Genomic DNA, 23,515 nt, shown 5'->3' with positions numbered 1-23,515 from the left:
GTGAATAATTGATAAATATGGTTATAGTTAAATACGATGTCTACCAGCAATACCACCAGCTGACCCCTGGCACGCAAGAATCGCTGCCAGTGATATCAGAAGTTTCAAGAAATGAGGTTTCTCGTCCAAAATAAGGAAACCGCTACTTTCGGTGAACTCCGATCCTGCGTGAACAACGCGGCACACAACGGCGCGTCACAACCGTGACGGTGAGGTCTGTCTCCACCGCACAACAGGCCATGTGTGGCGCACGTGAGACCAATTGACATCCTGCAAGACTGCTTCTGTGTGAGATCCGTGGCCAGTGAGGAGCTTTGGCTTCATCACGTTTAGCTCGATGCCTACAGCACCTCAGCATCGTTTCTACATTGTGTTGTATTGCATCGCATCATATCAGGGGTAAGGCGTCGCTTCAGCACAGCGCCGCGTACGAACTCAAGAGTACAAATAAGCCCAACGTGCTGTGAACTAGACTGGTGCGAAGTCCATCGGAGCGGGACGAAGCCTCGGTCTACTGATCTGTAGCCGGCCAGCACGCTCAATTTCACGAAGTCATCTGCTTGCAGACATGAAAGAAGCATAGCGTGGGGACCACACCACCGCAAAAACTGAGGCCGCGTAACGGCTAACCATGACAGTTTTGTCACCCCTGATGCGAACACGTGAAATCTATCTGATAAACAAGTCCCGACTAGCTTTCGACATATCTTGACCAGCCTCCAACTAGAGGTAATTTCTAGCAAAGTTGTTTTGGTACTGCATTGATTTCACACCATGCAGTATGCTTTCGGCAGTATCGGCAGGATTTCACGTTGCGTGCTCGGTCTTTAGTGTCATTGCACGCCGTATTGGCGTGATCATGCACGCCGACCGACCCTCCGCAACCGACTTCCAGCGAAACAACGGACCTCGTACGCCAATGCCGTGTATTCAGTCCCAAGTTTGAGAGCGGGGCACAGCTGGCCAAAATGCGCTCCTCCCGCGCTCCACCTTCCTGCGACAGTGGGCCAGCTGTGCGTACAACAGAAAATCGCGGCAGACGCCGGCTGGCCGGCACTTTGTCAGATAAATGAGATGGATCCGGCAGCGACGGCGGCCGGGCTGAGAGCGCGCCGCTGCCATGGGATGAGGCCACGGCGCTGCTGCCATGGGGAGCGGCGCGGCGACCGCTGTGGTGCGACGCGGCGGCCGCTAGTTCTTCCTGGTCTCCACCACCAGCGGGCGACCCTGGAAGGTCAAGCCGTCCATCTCCATGACGGCCTCGTCGGCCGCCATCCGGCTGGACACTGTCACGTAGGCGTACGTGCTGCGGACACAGACGGCAAGGGTGTCAAGGGTGGGCAGGGCACCAGTGGCCGGCCGACGAGACCCCACACGTGGGACGAACAGGGGACGTTGGACACGGCTCGCAGCCCATGCTCGGCATTGCCCCTGACTATGCCTGACAAGGCTTCGTTGCAGTACGTGATAGTTCGCATCCTGAGCAACACACACTTCAGGCCGGGCAAGCACAGAGTCCAGCACAGGCGCGTAGCCGCAGCCTTGGCGAGGGAAGGGCACTGGGTTGACAAAGGGCTCTTTGATACTGGACGGCCCACAAAAAGGCCGGAAACGGTCAACTTCTTAACTAAAGAATGTTCTCTTCCGATATCTAATTTTTTCTCTATTTACGGAAAGGAAGCCAGAAGCTCCCGCAATGCCACCTGTCTTTTACTGTCGATACACCGAAGAACTGCTTTAAATATAACCAACTGTTTTGCACGACTGCGCGAAATAAATCGACAGCGCTCTTCACCTCACAACGTTCTGGTGGACTCTTTATAATCCGATTGAGCTCAAAAGCTCAGTTACCACACCGGTACCCGTCAACTGCATACTGCGCGCCTGAGCCCGGCGGCTGCCGTGGCGGCGGCCGGGGAGAGGCGGCCGGGGAGAGGCGGCCGCTCGATCGGCCGCCGTGGACGGGCGCGGAACTCCGGCTCAGTGCCGACCACTCACAAGTCGTCCGGATGCTGGCTCGAATTGTTCACCATGATGCGCACGTTCAGCGGCTCGAACTTGCGGAACATGGCAAACAGGTCGTGCTCGTTGGTGCCCACCGGGAAGTTGGCCACCACCACGTCCATGGGCGCGTGCAGGCGACTCTTGATGCGGTCCGAGATGGCGCCCGTCGTGCGGCCGGCGGGCGTCACTGGCCGCAGTCAACCACGATACGTCACCACACCGAGGCGACGCGGCGACGCGGCGACGACTGGGGTCAACCACGACACGTCACCACACCGAGGCGACGACTGGGGTCAATCACGACACGTCACCACACCGAGGCGACGACTGGGGTCAACCACGACACGTCACCACACCGCGGCGACGACCGGGGTCAACCACGACACGTCACCACACCGAGGCGACGACTGGGGTCAACCACGACACGTCACCACACCGAGGCGACGACTGGGGTCAACCACGACACGTCACCACACCGAGGCGACGACTGGGGTCAACCACGGCACGTCACCACACCGAGGCGACGACTGGGGTCAACCACGACACGTCACCACACCAGGCGACGACACGTCACCACACCGAGGCGACGACTGGGGTCAACCACGACACGTCACCACACCGAGGCGACGCGGCGACGCGGCGACGACTGGGGTCGCAGCCGCACGCCAGTGTCGCAGGCCATCGAGACACGCACGCACCAAGCACACGTACGTCAGCGCAGCACTGCAACCGGCGGCATGACCTGGTGACCAAAACGTAAACAGCTCTCGGAAGTACGTACAGCCAGAGGCAGCACATATAGCGAACATTAATGACATGACACAAACCATTGAGTAAGTTGACTTAGAGAGAATATCGAGAAAACACACAACATAAACATAGAGAAAACATAGCCAGTGGTGTTAATCCCACTTGAACCACGAAGAGCTGGAGGGAGCTGTGGACCCACCAGCAACCCAGCGCGGCGCGAGGCGGACAATGGGACTCACATGCGCCGCGCCCCATCGGCGCCAGAGCGACCGTACGACTGAGGCCGGCCAGCGGCGGCGGGCCCGACAGCAGGTCAGCCCCCGTCTCCGCGCCCGCCAGGAACTCGGCCCGCTCGCCGTCGTCGAACCGGCCGCGCTTGACGAACGGCTCGTCAAAGTCGCCCTCCAGCTCAGCCCTGTCGGCGGCCGGGCGTCAGCGAGGCGGCCGCGACGCGCGGGACATGCGACCCACCAGTGTCGCGGCGGCTGGGGATGCTCGGAGACGTGTGTGGCGGGCATGAGGTGACTTCAGCGGTAACTCCGCTCTGATGCTGTGTCACATGGGATGACACAGGCCGGCACTGGGCTCGCTACTCGCATCGAGCGGGCTGCGGCAGACACGCAGCGGAACAGTCATCTGTACACCGGGAACGGACGGCGACGATGGCCGACCGCTTCCCTCGCGCCCGCTCACCGCTGGCTGAAGCTGCGCCGTGCGCCGGGACCGACCGGGCGACCGCGCGGCCCGGCGGCACCCTGGAACGGACCTCTGGCGCCCCCAAATCGGCCATCGGCGCCATCAAACTGGCCGGCCGGCCCGTCCAGCTGGTGGTGCTGAGCGCCCTCGAAATGGGGTGGCGGTCCGTCGAAGTGGCCGGCCGCGCCGTCAAACTCGCCGCCGGCGCCGTTGGTGCGGCCGGCGCCCTGGAACAGCGCGGGCCCCGGACGAAACTGGCCGCCGGCCGGCCCGCGGAAGCCGCCGCGCAGGAAGCCACCGGCGCCGCGGCCGGCCGCATACCGGCCGTCCAGCGACGGCGGCGGCGGCATCGGTTCAGGGCCGGGCATCACCAGCGGCGGGATGCGGGCTGTGGCCGCGACGGCGGGCGCGGGTCGCGGGAAGGGCGGGCCGCCGGCGCCGGCGCCACGGCCGCCCCGCCAGCCGGCGCCGCCCAGCCGCTGGCGCACGCCGGTCGGCGCCGGGCGCGGCACCGGCTTCTGCTCCTGTGGCTGCGCTGCCGGCTCCTGCTTGGCTGCGGGCGGGAGACGGGCGATTAGAGCGGCGGTTCCGGCGCCAGGTCGGCCGGCCGGCCGGTGGCTGATGCGACCCCTGAGTGGGGTGAGACACGTGCGCATGACGTATCACGGCGGCAGCCAAATAGGCGGCGACCACAATCACCGAGCTCGCTTCAAGGTTGGCGAGCTATTTTTTGGCCAAAAAAAAAAACAGTATTTTAGGCGGACATTCAAGCCTTTGTTAAATTATTGACCAGGACCAGTGCAGAACCAGTGTTTACTCCAAATCCACGACTGCAATGACCTAAACTTGGCTTGGCTGGTTTGGGATCCAACAGAATACAATCGTTTCCCTGCGCGATCAACGGCTGCAAGACAGAACAAACTACCCTGTAAGAGGGGACATTGCGAATAAAGCGTCTCAGTTCCAGACGACAGCTAGGCGAATCAGATAACCACGAACCTGTCAACCCATTGGACTGATTCCACCAGTAAAATATGCCCATGTATCGTAACGCCCTGATTCCCGACGAGTTACTGCCACGTGGGCTGTCAATGACATCACGTATTGGGTCGAATGTTACACCCTCTCGAAATTTCGTCTAAACTACACGTCCGTTATCATCCTGCCCGTGTGCGACTATGCAACCAACAGTGCCACAGACGACTCAGTGCACCTGCAGTGGGTACATTAGGGCGTTCGTTACAGCCTAGATGCGTTCTTACCGACTTTTCACAGACGCGACTACAATTCCAGGTCAGGCTGGCTCATATACGGTCCAACGGGTTCGTCCTGGACATGTGTATCCACCTGACTGATTGGACACTGACGTGTGATATGGAAGCTACACAGAAGTATGGGTATTATGCAAAAGTATCCGAGCATAAATGTACAGGGCATATCAACTCCACCTCCAGAATCAAGCCAAGCCACATGAGTAAATGTTGCTTAAGTTCTTTTGAAAAATTGCGCGATCCAAGGGAAAATCTATAGCATAGACAGACATCCTAGCGCCTCTAACACTACAGGCTGGCTCAGGGCGGATTTGTGGCGGGCGAGTCATGGAGTATCGCAGCTTTCTCGGAAGCTAGTTTGCAGTTTTTAAGACGTTTGTTATTTCGGTGTTTTCGTTTGTCCAGTTCATGTATCCAAACCATCCAGCAACCCTACTGCGTTAAAATACACCATTCAAGAATACTAGCATAAACAAGCTTCTTACGTGCGTTCATATTCAAAATCAACTATGAGTCAGGAATACATACGCTCGGCTCATTCATGCGTAAACGCTTACGTCAGCGACAATCGTGAACACGTGACTGAAAATAAAAACAAAGAAATAACTTCGAGAAAAAAACAACAAGAAGCTAGGCCTGAGATCCGGGGCCGGCTGGTATGCCGCCTGCCTGGCGCGTCTGGTACGCCGGGCGGACGGAGCCGGCAGTGTTCACGCCAGGGAGCAGCGGGTGGATGGGGCGCTGGCCCGCCGGCCGGCCGCCGCTTACCGAGGCTGTTGCGTGAATCCTTGACCACGATCTGCCGTCCGGCCACCTTGCCGCCGTCGAGCAGCTCGATGGCTCGGCGCACGTCCTCGGCGCTGGAGACCACCACGAACGCATAGCTGCCGCCGCACAGGGTCCATCGGGTCAGCACGGGTCACGGCCGTCCGACACAATGCGGCACACCGTCTGCCAGCTGCTACAGCGTCGGCACGACCGGCCACCGCGGGCTGAGGTCACCAGCATTAGTCTGTCCAGGCAACGCACGCCGCACCACCCGTTCGCGTGTCACACGGACATATCACACCCGGCACGAGTTGCACTAGGGCACGAGTGCTCCGGTGCTCGGTGGCTCCGCGCGGGGGTGGGGCCGGCCGGGCACAGATGACCCAGGCTGACGCGCCTGGCCCGCAGTCTCCGCTGCACTCACCACTTCAACTCCTTCTTGTAGAGGCGCACGTCCACCGCATCGACGTTGTACTTGGCGCACAGCTGGAACACGTCGTCGCGCTCGAGGTCGTGCGGCCAGTTGCCGATGAAAACCTCGTGGTGGCCGTGCCGGGTGCCGGTGGGCGGCGCCGCGGCCGGCGCCGGCGGCCGCACCGGCGAGAGCTCCGGCACCGGCTCGGCGCGCACCAGCGGCGATACGCCCGCCTGGCTGGCCGGCGGGAGCCGGTCCTGCACGTACTTCACGTAGTTGACGTCACAGAGGTGCGGCGAGGAGCGAAGGCCCGTGATGGCGCGCACCGCCTCCTCCGGGTTGGAGAAACGCACAAACGTCCAGCTGCGCTTGAGACCGTCGCACGAGCCGCGCACGGAGCGCGTGCGGCCGTACTGCGACAGCGCCTCCAAGATCTCATCGCGCGTCAGCGCATACACGTTTTTGAAGCCGACGCAGTAGAGGCCGTCCTCGCCGGCCTGAATCTCATCCTCCATGGTGCGCTCCTACCGCCGAGAAAGAGAAAGCGGCCGCCGGCCGTCAGTCGCCAGCCCCGAAAACGCAGTCTGCAACGCAAGCGAGCACCCCGCGGCTGGCAGCCCGAAACAAAGCAAGCAACGCCGAGCCCCGCCACGCAACGCAACGGCCGCTCTGCAAAGAGGCGCATCTCGCATGTGGTGGCGGCTAGCTGGTGGCAAACACTTCTGAGTCAGCGGGTTACATTAGAAACGGCTTGGTATCGCAAGGAACGCGGCAACCGCCTGCCTGCCTACTGCAACGCCGATCTCTGAAAACACAAAAGCAAGCTTAGCGAATGTACCCCAAGTACAGGCGATCGTGAAAAACCGGGCCCAGCGCAGACGCAACAATAGACGACCAAAATGCCTGCACGTGACGGACGGATGTCAATGGGGGAGGAGACAGATATTGCAGCAAGAAACTTTTCAGAAAGGAACGTATTTCGCAAAGCAGACCCGTCATGCCTGCTGCTGGCAAGCAAAGTTTTAACTGATCCGTCCAGTTGTTGTACACACGCAGCGAACAACGGCAGTGGCGATTCTCCGGTGGTTCCCTCGGCAAGTCAACTCAGCTCTGACCTGAGCGTCGGCGTGGGGATCCTGCAACAAACTGGTAACCAACAATTGGCCCCGCCGGAACAAAACGAACGCGTCCCACCGACACCACCGCTTGGTGGTGGCTGCGACATTTGTCATCATTGGTCAACACACAGGGCCCTTGCAAATACCAATGCCATATGGACAGCAAGTTTTCGTATGAGCTCCCGCGCAACTTTTGTCGCAAATTTGCTAACCTGAACTGAGAAGCTTAATTTCAAACAACCTGTCACACGAATGCACCGCCGCGATCAGTGACAATGCATCGCAGAGGGCGCGGTGCAAGCCAGGTGCAAGCAACGACAGTGTCGGGGAAATGGGGGGCAACGACAACGTGCGATACATTTTTACGATAGCTAACGGAGTACAGAAATACTGGCAGGCACAGAAGTCGACAAATGCTGTATTGCTGCCCTCAAAGTTATTTGTAAAACGTGACTGGACCTCTTCAGAGGTGGGAACGCATCCCGTTTAACTTTAATCACGCCAGCCAAAGAGAAGCCAGCATCACTGACCGATCATGCCAGAAAAACTATTGTCTGCCATAGCGCCGCGAAGCCAAGTTATCCACTCACAACCATGTAATATTGAATGATTCCTGGAATCGTGGAATCCGGCCATTTCCAACGGGAGGGCGATCAGCAAAGGGTGGTAAGCGGCCGACACGGCGCTTGCCAAACCAGCCTGGCAAGTTGCGGGATCCCCACATCACCCGGTCAATCCTCGCGACGAGTAACAGGGCCTCACGCCGTTCGGCCCATCAGCGCGGCGGGTTGCGGGGTCTCAAATCACCTCGTCCATAAGCGCAAGGAGTTACGGGGTCCTCACACCACTCGGCCAACCACCGCGACGGGCCCCACACCGGTTGACCAATGAGCCCGACGAGTTACTGGGCCTTACGCCGTGCAGCCAAGCAGTGCGGCGAGATACGAGGGCCCCGCATCGCTCGGTAAATCAGCGCAGCGAGTTGCGGGGTCAGACATCGCTCGGCCAATCAGCGCGGCGAGTTAAGGTACCACACACCGTTCGGCCAGCCACCTGCAGACGCGCCCAAAACGGGCCAAACCATCGTTCAGCGTATGCCATAACGATAGAGCGACTCTGAGGCTTAGCTTAACGGCCAAAACGAAAACGGTAGGCTCGAGCTCGGTACCACTTCCATGCCTCTTTCTGTCGAGTTCCGGACGTTGTGCTAGCGACTTCTGTGCGACGGCTTCCACGCTGACGCCAAGACGTCTCCAGGACATTGATCAGCCCTTCGCAGAAGTGATAGTGCGACCATGTAGCAGCACATCGCAGTTGTATCTGCTAAACACATTTCGGGACTCATACCGTTCCATTAGGACCGCACTAGGTGTCAAGAACGGGGCCCAAATGAACTCAACAGCAATGGGCAACGCGACCAGCAAAAGGGAGTGAAAATAAAAGCATATTCTTTGTTTCTGATACGTATCGACGGCAAACACACGAGGCACATCTGGCTAACATGTAACGCGCCTCTTACGCATCGCTCCAGCTCGCTGACAAGTTGGAACGGGCAGCGATGGATGCCTTCTTGTGACAATCTGATTATATAATCGGGGTTAATCCTCATCACATTGACCACGGGCAGCAGAGGGGCGGGGGGGGGGGGGGGATACGACCCATCCCGTTTGTAGTGAATATCTCCGGAGTGAATGCTGTAGGTGTTTTGCTTTTCGCGTGCAAATGAAACCCTGGCGCACCGTTTAAAGCAAATAGAAAGAAAATCGAACGATAAATTGTGAAGTCACATACAGGCTAACAAAGTCTACAACGCAAACAGCGTCCGTACGTGAGGATCGGTGTTGATGCGCCCCCGGCATATCTGCAGCAATGGAATGTTTTCGGCAGCACTGGCGACTTCTTGGTAATGCAAGGGTCATATTGGGTCACCGAGGTCAACTCCCGTCAAGTTCATAATAGGTCATTGGGGTCAACCCAGGTCAACATCATGCTTGTCATAAGCACAAATACTGATGTACGAATCACATCACTTTACTAAGTCGTTTCTAGACGAACGGACAACTCGTGTCTTTTGCTCCAATGAAGCAAAGCGTTTGTAAATTGCATGAATTACTGACGGCGCGCCTGGGCTGTGTCTTCAGCGAGGCGGTTGCGCAGTCGAGTGGCGGCCGGTTCGTTGGCACCCAGCCTTCTTGTTTGCTCCCGTTCAACACGCCTCGGTGGCCGTGACGGGAGGCGAAGAGGCGGTGGCGTGGGAGGCGAGCTGGCGTGTTACGGTTCATACACTCTGTAGGTGCCGACATGGGGCGCAGATAAAAGAAAAACCAAGACGTTCATGATTTACCTGCCCTTGATATGATTATGGCGCGTTTGCGACAGACGCTTTAAGTGGATAAGGTAGGTGGGCAAGGTGGGTAAAAGGATGGGTAAAGGTGGGTAGAAAAAGGTGAGCAAAACGTTTTGAGTTTGCCAGACGCTATTGTGCAGTCCTGCTAGCGGCTTTGCTTGAGTATTTGGAGGCTAGTGGTAGCTGCCGCTGCAGGAAACCTTATCGCTGGCAAGGATGGCTGGAAGGTAGGTAAAAATTAATTTGTTAATCATGTGTCAATTTTGTGATGCACCGCTCCGTCCACACCACTTTTTAGGGCCGTGAATGCATACTATGAAGTGCGGCTTTGCATGAGGATGGGTGTGGCTTTACATGAGGATGGTAAGTCCATAAAGCAAAACTTCACTGGATAGCACTCAGTTGTTCTCACCTCACGCATGTGTATCACTTGGGTGTTTGACAAACGTCATTTTGTGAACTGGATTGTCGACCTTAAATTGTTGTGTTCAAGGATTAGACTAAATGAGCACGTCGGTACTGCATTGCTACAATTTGACTGTCGATGAATTTGGTATATGTTGTGGGCCATTTCGCCCTGAGTTTCGGAGGTGAAAAAACCTGCTCGCTTGACTACCAGGGTGGGAGACAGAAAATATGAGGATCAAACTGCCCAGGAGCCACCCGCACAGACTGCAACTGTTTTCTTGCTAGGCCAGTTTTCCATTTTCCAACGATAAAACAATTTTGCTGTTGAGTTATAGACGACAACAATAGCATCATACACGACGACGTTGAATTTAGCATTGGTTTCCTTATCAGTAAGGAGACAGACACTAGTGGCCAGAAGGTATCACCCGGCGAGACAGGGCTAATTTCTATAAGGGTCTGTCTTGCACAAGTTTCGGAGCGATTTTAACCTTTACCGCCTGTCTCCCTGAGCAGTCCTTTTTTCAGCGCCATTCGCCGCGTTACATATCTGACGCGTGTTGGTGCTTAGTCGGCGTCGCGATCTGTTGTGTCGGGAGCGTTCACTACGTGCATACTGGTTACGCGTAGTTTTGGGTGTTTTAACAAACATATATCGCACTTTTCGATTAGCTGGGGATATTTGTGTTTGTCTCTTTATAGCCTCGGGCCTTCTGCGTTGAAGCTTTGCCTGTATGTCCAGTTGCCAGGCATAGGTAACCATCCATCACGTATGAAAGTGCGCTGTGGGCACGTGAACTGTGATTTTAATGGGGAAAGAAGAAACTTGAAGAGGCATATGAACACTAAGCACAAAGGGTTGCCAATTGTCCTTAAAAATCAAGCTTTGGTGCAGGTGGAAGGTGGGAATCATGGCTCCAAGGTGAGAGCTTAAATTGAGTACGTGAGTATGAGTGCCCATTCGGAACGGTACCCAATGTTTAATATTTACCCAAGGTAGATAGGCCTGACCAAACATACCTACATGCCCATAAAACACAGTGAATGAAATAATCTGGAATCACTGATTAGGTGGCAGAGGACACAGTGTAACAAATCATGACTGCCTAGTTTGTGTGGGCAGTTTAGTGCATAGTTATCTTCAGCTTGGTGTGGTTACCACCATTGACTAAAATTAGACTGCATCATATAAAACAAAGAACAAATGTGGGAGAGACAACCAAAAATGAGCAGAATCAGTTGTTTTTGATGAATCAGCTTATTCTTCAGCTTATTGGGCCGGCAAACGCGCCCGAAAATGACAATTGCCAAGCAGCCGAATTTCTGCACAAAACTGATACACCACCGGTGACTTCTGAACTTGGCTCGAAACGAATTATCCCTTTGCGATTCGATCTCCCTCGGACTCAAGCGAACTGCAATCCACAGGTCCGTCCTATGGTGGCGTTCTGTGCCGCCCTGGTCCGCAACTTGAAGGCAAGGAGAGAGGGAGTTGGCGCGGATGGTGGAAGAAAAGGAGCAGCAAACAGGACGCTCTTGGACAACATGCTCTATGTCCGGTCGGTTGGTGACCTAAAGGATTTCCAGACCTCAAAAAAATCAGTCGACGCCCAGGTGAGCACAGTCTCCGAAGCCATCAGACATCTGGCGTCCGGCAAACTGATCCCGCCATCGGCTGCGGCGCCGAGCTGCAGCGTTCGCGAAGCAATCAGCATCCTGCGTAGTGAGGAACGCACTAGTTTCAACCAAGCTCTCTTGAAAGCTTTGTGGAAACGTGGTCGCTCGATCAAACCTTTCGTCAGTCTGGTCGTCCGCGCGTGGCTGCTGTGCCCTGTCGAAAGTGTGGTTGAGTTCATGGGCAGCGTCCTCAAGGACGTTTTCGCCGAGGAGTCGACGACGACGACGACGAGGAGTCCTAATTGCTCTCCGACAAAGACAGCAAAGACGGGGATTCTCCCTACGTCCCAGCCGAAAAAGATGTACCCCGGCGGCAGAGGCAGCCAGCACGCCTTCCAACGCAGCCAGCACGTCTGCCAGTGCGGGCAGCATGTCTGCCGCTGCAGGCGGCGTGGCCAGCACGTCTGTCAGTGAAGCCAGCACGTCTGCCAGTGCGGCCAGCATGTCTGCCGCTACGGCTAGCGTGGCCAGCACGTTTGCCAGTGCGGCCAGCGTGTCTGCCGCTGCAGGCGGCGTGCCAGCACGTCTGCCAGTAAAGCCAGCACGTCTGCCAGTGCGGCCAGCACGTCTGCCGCTACGGCCAGCGTGGCCAGCACGTCTGCTAGTGTGGCCAGCACGTCTGCCAGCGTGGCCAGCACGTCTGCCAGTGCGGCCAGCACGTGTGCCAGTGAAGCCAGCACGTCTGCCAGTACGGCCAGTATGTCTGCCGCCGCGGCAGGCGTGGCCAGCACGTCTGCCGGCGTGGCAAGCATGTCTGCCAGTGCGGCCAGCATCTGCCGCTGCGGCCGGCGTGGCCAGCACGTCTGCCAATGCGACTGGCGTGGCCAGCACGTCTGCCAGTGCGGCCAGCATGTCTACCGCCGCGGCCGGCGTGACCAGCCCCGGCGCCGCCGAAGCGGCCGGTGCTGCCTCCATACAGCAGGACGAACTTTGCTTTCCACTCAACATTCGGGGCTTGCAGAAGAAGCTGACAGCATCTAACCGCATGCTAGGAGAATACGTCAACATTCAGCCAGGACCAGGCACATGGCGCGTGCGCGACACCTGCAACAAGTCGGTGGCAGAGTGCTCATTCCAGCTGTCTGCCCAGCGTTCCAGACGCCTGCGAGTGAACATCACGCACCAGAGGTCAGGCCTCATCGGCGCGATGATGACACCGGATCCGGCTGTGTTCATGCTATTCTTCCCAGACAGTGTGATCGACCTCACGCTGAAATACGCCAACGGAAAGCTCCTGGAATAGAAGACCAAATACGACAGCAATGCACAAGATAAGGACTCGTTTCATCTGCACGAGCACGCTCCAGTGACTCCCGGCTAGAGCTGCTAGCGTTCGTCGGCCCTCCTCTGCAACGGGGCTGCGTGGGCGCAAACTCCACAGCCAAGGACCCTCTCCAGAGCGTGTTTACGCCCGCTCCGTTCTCAGCAACGACGAGTCACCGCCGCTGCCTCGAGCTCCTGCGCTGCCTGCAATTTTAAGACATCACCAGCCGACCCGCTAGACGGGAAGCAGACAGCTTCCGTCTGCTCCACAGGATGTTCACTATATTCGACGAGGACCTGCAGCGCCGCATGAAGTCGTCAGATGGCGTCTGTGTTGACGAGACGCTCGTCAGGATCAGGGGGTGCTGTGACTTCAAGATGTGCATGCCTATGAAGTCAGGGAAGTGCAGCTTGCTGTTCCGGTCGGTGGCCGACACTGAGCGCCGCTACATCTGGAGCTCTGGCCGTACCCCGGTAAACCAGCGAGTCCGCAGCCCGCGCCAACCAACTCCACCTTCACAACTGGGGTGGAAATGGTAAAGCTCCTGACGCAGGACCTGAACGACACGGGACGAAACCTGGTGATGGGCCGCTGCTTGACCTCCATCAACGCGATGGAGGAGCTGCGACATGTCCAGCTGTCGGTGGCGGGAGACCATGCAGGCCAACCGCCGTCTTATCTCGCCCGAGGTGAGGATGACCTGAGGCCGGCAGCCGCGGTCTTCCCTGGCCTGCTGTCTGATGGCGTGACGCTCGTCTGCTACTGACCCAGGGCCGGCAGGGTGGTGTTGGCGGCCTCAACTTTCTTCCAACAAGCCACCCGGGTGGACATGAGGACGGGGAAGTCAGAGGTCATCCTCTCCTACAGCGCAACGTAGGGCGGCGTCGACCTGTGCGATGTCATGCTGGGTACGTGTTCGATGAGCTTACCCACCGGGAGGCGGACGACAGCGGTGTTGGCTGTTCATGGTAAACGTGGCAGCCCTCAACGCGTACCACGTCTTTAGCGCCGACGTTCCAATCAGAAAAACCGAACTCGCGCCAGGGCGGCAGACGCCTTTTCCTGCGAGACCCAGGCCTGGCTCTGCACCGGCCGCAGATGGAAGGGGGGGGGGGGGGGCACCACGTACTCTACAGTAGGGGTGTACGGCCGACGGACTGTGCCGCTCTGGAGTGCGCCCTGGACCGGTGCCTGCTGCAGGAGAGGCCCCTGCAATAGACAGCCGAGCAGCCGACCCCAAGCCACTGCCGCGTGTGCGTGGCGGCGCTGAAGTGGTTGGCTACAAGGCTCAGAAAGGCAGGCTGAAAAAGCAAAGATTACCTGCACGACGTGCAGCCGGTACGTGTGTGCCCGTCACATGGCGTCGATGTACGGACGGTCGGCATGCCACCGACTCAGACTGGTGCGGAACGGCCGGTGATGCCTGCGCGTCTGACCGGGTATCTTTGCATAGTGTGTGTAATGATATAGCCTATGGCTTGCGGTGCAGTGCAGTCTGTAGTTATGCAGTCTGTAGGTGCAAACGGTAGTGTGGTGCCCACCAGTGCATGCCATGAAGAAGTGCCAGCTTCTTAGCTAACATCATCAGTTATTGTCCTCTTCCGCGCTCACTGCGTGCTGAACCGTAGAGTTCGCTTCAGTGCCTGATGATGACTAAACAAGAAATGCATTACAAACGCTACCAATCAGCCTGTTTTCGCTTGGCATGCAGCGGGAAGCATATAAAAGCCAAGAGCATCGCCCACAAAAGCCCGCTACATGTGTAAATATTCGGCATTACGGATATCAGGTGACCCCACATGGCTACTTATTTGAAATATGCACACACGGTTCTCAATGGTCAGCAACTGCCTGCAAAACTTTGTGAGCACTCCTGTGGTTCTGCCCTCGGAAAACGCATTCCTTGACGTACATCACAACTTGTGGGTATATAAGTGACTTCAGGTCAAATGCTACATTTGTATTGCACCGAGTATCGGTCAAGAACGTGTCTTAATCCCATTTCAGTACCTTTTAACAAAGTAGAAGCGATTTACAAGGATGACGAGTCAAGTCAAACAAAACAATCAAAATTTTACACGTTTGACCTCATTTGACCCGGTAGATACCAGTACAGGGTCATTATTTTTTACACAACGTAGCTCCGTGTGGTACCCACCCATCCCCGCAGTTTCGTTACTGTATCCTTTTCGGTTCTCGAGACGGTAGGACGAACGAGATCCACCCCCCCCCCCCCTCCCTCCCTCCACAGCCCGCAATTTCCAGAGGCCCTCCAATGCCTATTTTAATATGCACACTTCGTAACCGGGCCAAAAGCTTAACATTCATAACCTTGTTGACGGAATGATTGCTTCGATAATTGTTTGAATAGTTTGGTTTGTGGAAAAGGCCATACAGTATTCGTAACGTACCAAATGTCATTTACAAAATACAAATCAGTCTATGCTGCACTATGGATAATTCATTCGCGATCTAATGTTCTAAGGTATCGCAAAATCTTACCATTTGTTCGTTGTCCGATTCCGGGAACTACGTACGCCGTTTATCCAAATTTGAAATGTAGTACTTTTCTATGACTCCGCGTGCTCCAATTCGAGGGCAGACCTTGAGACAAATAATATCGCTCCCTTTTCCTGAAAGATCGCCATATGTTTTACGTCCCGGTTTTAAGAAATACGCAACGTACAGCGCGCCCACCTCGTCCCGCCCGTCTTCTGTTAACATTGCTGGCAATTGCTTGTTTATCACTGGCAAGGCCACCACCATGGGACGACCGAAAGCCTCGGCTCAGAAGTCAGCGGCTCAAAGGGAACTTATTGCGCATGCTCGTCGGCGGGGCCGTAGGACACACCTCGCCATGGAAGCGTAGCGCGTCTTCGCCTGCGATCGTGTAATACACCTCACTGTGGGCACCAGATGCTTCCTTACTAGCGCTTCCTACAGACACCTCATCGCCATTCCCGGCAGTGCTGGTAAGCCACATTGGAAACTCCCGATTTGCTCATACACTTGCTCATACGATTAAACCACGTACGCACAGATAAAAGAGATGGTGACCCAGGGTCTCCAAACAGTAAGAATTGATAAGGTTGTAAGCGGATCGCATGATTAGGACGTAGCCATCCCATTCACATACATATGTTCATACATGCTACATGGTATATAACAGGCAAGTGTGATGTTCACGCCTATCCCGTTGCTTCTATATTGCTTGTTTGGCTGTTGGAAAGGTCACAGCAAAGCACATGCTTCCTGCTGCGGTTTTCTCACTTTATAGTAAGGCCTGGCAAGTACGGTAAGGTCCGGTAAGTAAGACGAGGCCTGGCAAGCAAGGTAAGCCCCGGCAAGTAAGGTAAGGCCCAGTAAGTAAGAGGAGGCCTAGCAAGCGGGGTAAGGCCTGGCAAGCAAGGTAAGGCCCGCTAGCAGTCACCGGTGGGTCTTCTTCTGTAAATCTCCTCCTGCTTCGCGACCCCGCTCACTCATTGCTAACCTGGCTGATGAAACCATACCCGATGAGGGCCACCAGCTATGATGGCTATTCACAATCAGGCGCGAGTATCGTAAACAGCTAAGAGTGCGGAGTGGAAAGCCTTCCACCCTCTCATTAACTGCGGGCCATCTAGGTGCCATACATCAGATGAGCCTTCCATCGCTGCCATCTGTGCAACAGCAAGCACAGAAAAATGTTCACAAGTGATAATACCACGATTCCAGTTCGGATCAGGAAGCCTGCCAGCACCCAAACACATCGTGCAAGTCAGGAGCCAGTCCTTCGCCAGGAAATGATGGGAGACCCACTCCTTCACGGAGGCTTGCTCCTAGTTCTCGTCCAGAGCGATGACCGGTGACCGCCACCTCCAGCCGGTGGCACACGCGTTCAAGCTGGCGGGGCGCGCTTGCGGGCGCTCGGGTGCCTGCAAGCTGAGAGTAGGCAGGCAGCAGGACGGGCGTCCTGTCCCGAGCCGAGACGCAGTCCAGATCCGGAGCGAGACGCCGCTCAGACCCGGGGCGAGACGCGGTCCAGGTCTGAAGCGAGACGCCGTCCTGTCGTCCAGGTGTGGAGCGAGACGCCGTCCTGTCCTGGAGCGAGATGCAGTCCAGGCCTGGGGCGAGACGCAGTCCAGATCCGGAGCGAGACGCCGGTCAGGGCCAGGGCGAGACGCGGTCCACGTCTCAAGCGAGATGCCGTCATGTCGTCCAGGTGCGGAGCGGGACGCCGGTTAGGCCCGGAGCGAGGTGCCGTCCAGGTCCGAAGCGAGACGACGTCCGGGCCCGAGGAGAGACGCCGTCCAGGCCCGGAGAGACGCCGTCCAGGCCCGGAGCGAGACACTGGTCAGACCCAGGGCTGGTTGCCGTCCAGGCCCGGAGCGAGACGCTGGTCAGACCCAGGGTTAGCTGCCGTCCAGGCCCGGAGCGAGACGCCATCCACCCGGAGCGAGACGCTAGTCAGACCCAGGGTTAGCTGCCGTCCAGGCCCGGAGCGAGACGCTAGTCAGACCCAAGGCTAGTTGCCGTCCAGGCCCGGAGCGAGACGCTAGTCAGACCCAAGGCTAGTTGCCGCCCAGGCCCGGAGCGAGACGCTAGTCAGACCCAAGGCTAGTTGCCGTCCAGGCCCGGAGCGAGACGCTGGTCAGACCCAGGGCTAGTTGTCGTCCAGGCCCGGAGCGAGAGGTTCTCCAGGCTCGGAGCGAGACGCTGGTCAGACCCAGGGCTAGTTGCCGTCTAGGCCCGGAGCGAGCGCCATGTGCAAAGTCAATGTCGACACCAGACGCGCCTTCAGCTTGAGCATGGTGCTCTCTCACTTAGTGCAACATATGGACCATGTAATTTGCAATATTATAAGAATATCAAATAACGCTAATTGGATGAACAACATGATGAATATGAATGTAGATGAGAGGAAGAATAACGCAATGCTCATAAAAGAACGAATTAGACGAGACAAAACGTATATACGCATATGTATATGTGTAGATATATATATATATATATATATATATATATATATATATATATATATATATATATATATATATATATATATATATATATATCACCCGCGGGCCTTCCTCAGTACACGCACATAAGGCAAACAAAACATCAAGCTGACCAAACGCAAACGTTTCCTTTACGTACGAGTGCACATAAAAGTCACGGCTGATTATATACATATATATATATATATATATATATATATATATATATATATATATATATAATACGTTCTTCTGGACTGATTCGCCATATCATGAGTGCAGGACATGGGCATGATTACGATTATGTGAAAGCGGCAATGGACCTGCGTGCCAGTCAGCAATGTCGCGCTGCGCAGCATACAGGAGGCCTTCAGAGGCACCCTGACGTGGCAGGAGGGCTGTACATCGCCAGCGCGGAGTAAGCTCGCAGATGGCGACTCTCACCTACTGCTGTCCTGACGTACGCGTCATCTACGACAGTTTCAGTCTGAAGAACGGGTCGTGCTCTAGCCTCCCTCTAGGCATCCGTTATCGTGTCCGGGAACAAACCCGACGGCCAGTTAGTGGATACTGCTACTCAGGCACATATGTTATTTTCAGGCGAAAGGCGCAACCCGAGATGACGGAAAAAACAGGGCACCGAGATTAGGGAAGCGGGGACTATCTGTCACGACAGGGGTGTCAGCTGTCGCACCAACTAGTCGGCCATAACCCCTGCCTCATGGCAGGCGACCTGTTTTGCCTTCTGTAGCTCAGCTCAGGTTTAAATCGTAGTGAGGGGGGAACGGGGACATCGGGAGCAGAGACATCATCTCCACGGGTGTATACTCGAGCTGGGGAGATGTGTGTGTAAGAGCGGTGTGGAGATATGATTCTTTGTAAATGTTGAATCTATGAAATGCTGGCTATTCTCCTTTGCATTAGCCGATAAATAATTGACGGCTATTCGTCCTTTCATGTCACAAACAGTCCCAGAGAAGCGGCCTTTTCATCAACAGCTTCAACCGGGAGAAGCAAAAGCAAAGCGTACAAAACCACAGCGTACTAGAGAGCACAGATGCAAAACTTTGCGGGCCACGCATCAGACCAAAACCTGGTGTGATCAACAGCGGCGAACATCTAGTGAATCGTGACCCACAGCTGTTGTTCAGATGTGACCACCCATCAGAAACTCCGGGCCACTTCTACGCGAGCGTTTATCTATTGGTTGATCCTTACCTGACTACAAACAAGATCCCAGCATGCATCTCCATAGATGGTCTCTTTTGTATAGGTGAAACGCTAAGCCCACACCAAACAACCCCAGGCACGTGCGGTCACCGTCCGGGTGGCACGCACACCGCCATTTGGTGCTCAAAGCACAAAGCCAACCATCGCCACTCATCCCGACCGCAGCCTCTCAGACGAGCAACGCCGCCATCAAAAACACACCAGACAGCACGAGGAATGTGAGAACACCTCGCCCCGGAAGGTGACCGGACATATCACTCGATCGGGCAGACACAGGCTGGACTCGGCCCAACATGTTGCTAACACATTTTGATATTAAGTCCGGAGTAGGACCTTACCACCACCCACATTAGGCCCGTTACCATCTGTACGATTGCTCAATGCACCACGCGACTGTTGTGTACGGTATGAGGGCCAATGAGGTCACGCGCCGCCTGAGCGAGCCGACCGCCGTCACGAACACGGCGGACGCGAGTGCTGACGATCTCGACCAGCTTTCGATATCCCGTCGTCCCGTCTTTCGATATCCCGTCGTCCCGTCTTTCGATATCCCATCGTCCCGTCTTTCCCTGTTTCTACGACCAGGACTCCGCCAATGACAATGTCGGTATCGGTATGTACTGGCTGTTTGCTGTCTTCGGCATGTCTGCGTATAAGCACGTTGACAGCACAGTTAGTCCCACCATATAAGTGAAAATACGTGATGCGGTTCCGACACAGTCGTGCGATCTGTTGCACAACACATATCGCTTATAATGCACAGGGCGGTAGGGCATAACTGTACCATAGCGTCACCTGAAATGTCGTCTCGTCAAACCTCAAATATCGTGGCGTGGCCACCAACGCGTGGAAGACTCCTCCAAGACGCCATACACTCAGTGCGAGGCCTGCGGCAGGCGGCTACGAACGTCATCCAGTCCGCCAGAACCACCTGTGAACATGTGTGATGCGGCAATGCCAGCTTGTCCTCCACCGCCGGTGAGCATGTCTGAGGCTAAACTTCTGAACGCTGTGAAGAGCACGACCGTGTGCGGCCACCTGACGGCCGTGACTTACATAGCCTCATGTGGTGCTCCTCTTCCACCCTCATGTCCACACAGTCGGACTCGTATTGACAGAAGTCCTTTGCCAAGCGATGCCTCTGACATGTCACTACGTTCGTTCCTGGCGCTACAAACCCCAACCAAGCCACTATAGGTGGTCGCTGCACCGACCGCGTACCCTTGTTCGGGGCACTTGTCGAGTGGCAGCTTCACCGATGGCGAGACGCAAAGCTCAATAAGGCTCCAATTCACGCGGTGTTCGACGCACGGCCAGATATCACCGAGATAGTGAAAGGCAGTTGCATGCCACCTATTTACAAAATGCCGATATTGGCCTCGCGCCCGTTCGTTTCTGCACTGGTGCTGAACCTCAGTGTCTGGTGTTATCCGTCGGCAGGGGCGTTGTCGCGGAATACGTTGTTTTCAGGGAGGGCACACCGTTGATCTACGCTCCACCGGCCTCGTACCTCCAATGTGTCAAACCAGTGACTACAGAGCGGTGAGCTCCGCTGTGAAAACTGAGACCGTGCCAGTAAGCATCTTTTCGCCAAAACTCCTCGCCCGGAAAAAGCATTACGACACAACTTCTATGGCCAGAGGGCCGAGCAGGCTCGATCGAGGACGAGTTGATTCTGACGTGCGACACGACCTTTATAGCCAGAGGGCCGAGCAAGCTCGATTGAGGATGAGTTGACTCTGACGCGGGCTGGAAACAAGATCGGCGTTGATCCACCTTTTCATCTGTGCTATCATGGCCGTGCACATCCATGCGCGCAGGCACACGCAGTGCGCCGAGCGCACTAACACGTGACAAACTATGCAATAAATAGTTATGCACCAAGCATAGCCAACAGCTCCCAATATGCTTGCACAGATAGATGGACCTGTGTGATTGTGGAGATGACATGTGAGCTCTGAGAGTGGGGACCCAATGCCAATGTGACAATGGGCAGAGCTGTTCTATGGACAAGAATAAGGGGGTGGCTGTGCTTACCTAATAAAGTGATGAAAACAGGCTCTCACACTACAACAACCTGAAACATCAAAACATATTCAGAAAAAATGCCAGGAATTCTAGATTTAGCTGACATATGCATGAATGCATGTATGTACACATGCACGCATGCATGCACCCACCCAAAGCCAATGTAAAGGAGAGCTTGTGCGAGCCCTGACATCGCCATCCAATGGTCAAATTTTGGTTCAACTGAATCCATTTTTGGGAAACCTTTAAGGAGCTGTTCCACAATTGCATGGGGATTGCACATTGTGTACTGAACATTTCTAAGTGTGCAAATAGTGTAAACACATTTGTGTACTGCGCTGATATAGCCATTTTCATGATCATTTCCTGAGGTTCACAGCCATGTTTTTTAAGACTTAAAACACTCTGGTTTCTGAGCTTAACACATGTTAACTTGTGCAGCCTATGACAGAATGAATGATGCCCGGCTCACAGGCACATCACCAAAACATGCATTATGTCAAAAATAAAGTATGACAAAGCATGACAAATGTCATGCGGGCACTCTACCTCACTGGGTGTTCTCAGCTCATAGCTAAGAGAAGCACAGACACTAACACATTCATATCTTAGGTGCTTCAGCACAAATTGTCCCGACAACAGAAGGACATTAGCAATCAGTCAGGTTTTGCTATGACTGCATGCCTCTACCGCAGCACAACCAACACTGCCACCTTACTGCACACACATAGAAGTTTGAGTGAGTCACACCATCCATTGCATTGGCAACTCTGGCACAGCAACTCTAGCAGCAACTCTAATGCCATAAACATGCTCTATGATGTAATCACACAATGACACCATGAGTAGCACATTTACTGATAAAAAAAATTGTTATTTGGTGCAGTCTGATGCACTCACATTTGATGTTATACATATTATGTTATTCATATTATATATGAAACATATTTGTTTTGTTCTTAGACATTTTTTCAGACACATCAAACCACCTGGTTGGTCAAAGCTTAATTTTGAATGCTTGGATTTTAGTCATACTTGCTAGGAAGATGCAGAAAACATGTGGTGTATCACAGAAGCTTTATGTTTTGCTATACATCCAACAGCCTATCTCCCAGAAAAAGCTTGGGTAGGGTCTGATTTTGTGGTTTAATTGGAATCCTTTCAAAGGCACATATTTTCTAGAATATAAGTATAAGGGAACAAGTTACATGAAATATTCAGGAAGGTAGACATCAAAGACCACATCCAAAAAGCTTGAAAGCATCAAAATCAAACAATAAAGAGGTCAAACTTTTTTCTTCAGAAGTTTCCCATAACATTCTGCAGTCCCAAAACACCTTTTTCAGTACTTGAACCCTTAGAAGCAACAGTATGAATAGTAGCACCTCAACTTTCAGGCACTTTAACTGTGTGGTCACTTAGTGTCAATACTTCAACCTTGAATATCCAAATAACAAATCCCATATTGTTCTGTAATGTATGCTTTACACAAGGAGCATGCACCATATGCAAGGAGGATGTACATCACAAGCATTTTACAAACAGTCCCTCCAGTGCGCCAAACGCCAGCGATACTGATGCGCCGAACCTGGCGCAAAAGTGCGTCAAACTCGGTTAAGACTGAATTACTGAATTATCTAATCGAAGCAATATTGAACTAACAAATAGGGGAGGTTTGTGCGTGAAATTACTACAGCAATATTGCTCCTATCATGACACGCTGGCCTCCCATAGGCTGAATTAGTGGCAGCATAGCGCAAATCTTCGGGCACTTGGATTTACTCCGGGATGTACGGAGTATACGCGCCAAAAATCTTGGCGCAATTTTGCCACTTCGACATTTTTGGCATAATAAACATAATTTTCAGTCCAACATCAGTCGCGACCATTCCCACACAGACAACACCAAACACTATCAAGCGCAATGCAATGTCAACTGTCATACACAGTAAAAACGCGTCCGCGCCGGGACCACAGAACATGGCGAGTGACAGAAAAGCACCCTTGTGCGGTCCTTGCACTTCTCACTTACTTGAAACAAAATGATCTCCTTTTGACAGCGGCCAACAACCCTCCAATACCCGCCAATCAACCAACCCGGACGAGCAACCACACCTATCCTAGATAGCACGGAGCACGCGCCGGTCCCGGGATCCTCGCGCTTCGCTCCCACGCTGACAAGTGTTGACAAGGTTGGCAAAAATATGGGGCATCGAAAATAATTGTTGGTGTTACCATTTCGCGTAGGTGTGACGTCATTAGGAAACGGCCCCGTCTCATTCGACTGAAGGCCATGCGAAACGAACCGGCCACAACCGTGAACAAGCAGTGTAAGTCATGCGCATGTTTCAGTACTGAGGTATATGTTAAAAACAATAGCACTTGCGACGGAGCTGGGCTACATTCATGCATCCAGTAGATAGTGCTGTAGCACTTCTCTTACAGAGGCGAGGGCCCATGACCTGGAAATGGGTTTCGGAAGGCTAGGTGTCATCACGTTAGGCAATTATCACGCGTTACATATGCACACAACAAATATCGATCTGACATGGGATGACCTCTA

The 23,515-nt window shown here is 54.5% G+C and overlaps 1 protein-coding gene across 1 annotated transcript; it reads right to left on the bottom strand.

Annotated features, from left to right (window-relative positions):
* Positions 1-1,191: 1,191 nt before the first annotated feature.
* LOC119106893 (uncharacterized) lies at positions 1,192-23,107 on the bottom strand. Its single transcript, XM_037230235.1, has 8 exons — positions 22,985-23,107; positions 5,914-6,428; positions 5,490-5,605; positions 3,963-4,003; positions 3,448-3,596; positions 3,111-3,169; positions 1,999-2,191; positions 1,192-1,306 (listed from the first exon to the last, which is right to left on the bottom strand). Exons 2-8 carry the CDS (start codon positions 6,417-6,419, stop codon positions 1,192-1,194), a joined length of 1,179 nt encoding a protein of 392 aa, XP_037086130.1. The 5' UTR covers positions 6,420-6,428; positions 22,985-23,107.
* Between the last annotated feature and the right edge of the window lie 408 nt (positions 23,108-23,515).

The sequence above is a fragment of the Pollicipes pollicipes genome, unplaced genomic scaffold, assembly GCF_011947565.3.
Source record: "Pollicipes pollicipes isolate AB1234 unplaced genomic scaffold, Ppol_2.1 Scaffold_6383;HRSCAF=7572_pilon_pilon_pilon, whole genome shotgun sequence".
NCBI lineage: Eukaryota > Metazoa > Arthropoda > Thecostraca > Pollicipedomorpha > Pollicipedidae > Pollicipes > Pollicipes pollicipes.
This window is presented reverse-complemented; position numbering and strand designations above follow the sequence as displayed.

Coding starts and splice junctions, on each gene's coding strand:
- LOC119106893 (XM_037230235.1), bottom strand. CDS start 6,419: ATGGAGGATGAGATTCAGGCCGGCGAGGACGGCCTCTACTGCGTCGGC. Junction 4,004..5,489: donor GGATTCACGCAACAGCCTCG/GTAAGCGGCGGC, acceptor TCCCGCCCGCAG/CCAAGCAGGAGCCGGCAGCG. Junction 3,170..3,447: donor CGGCGCAGCTTCAGCCAGCG/GTGAGCGGGCGC, acceptor GGCCGCCGACAG/GGCTGAGCTGGAGGGCGACT.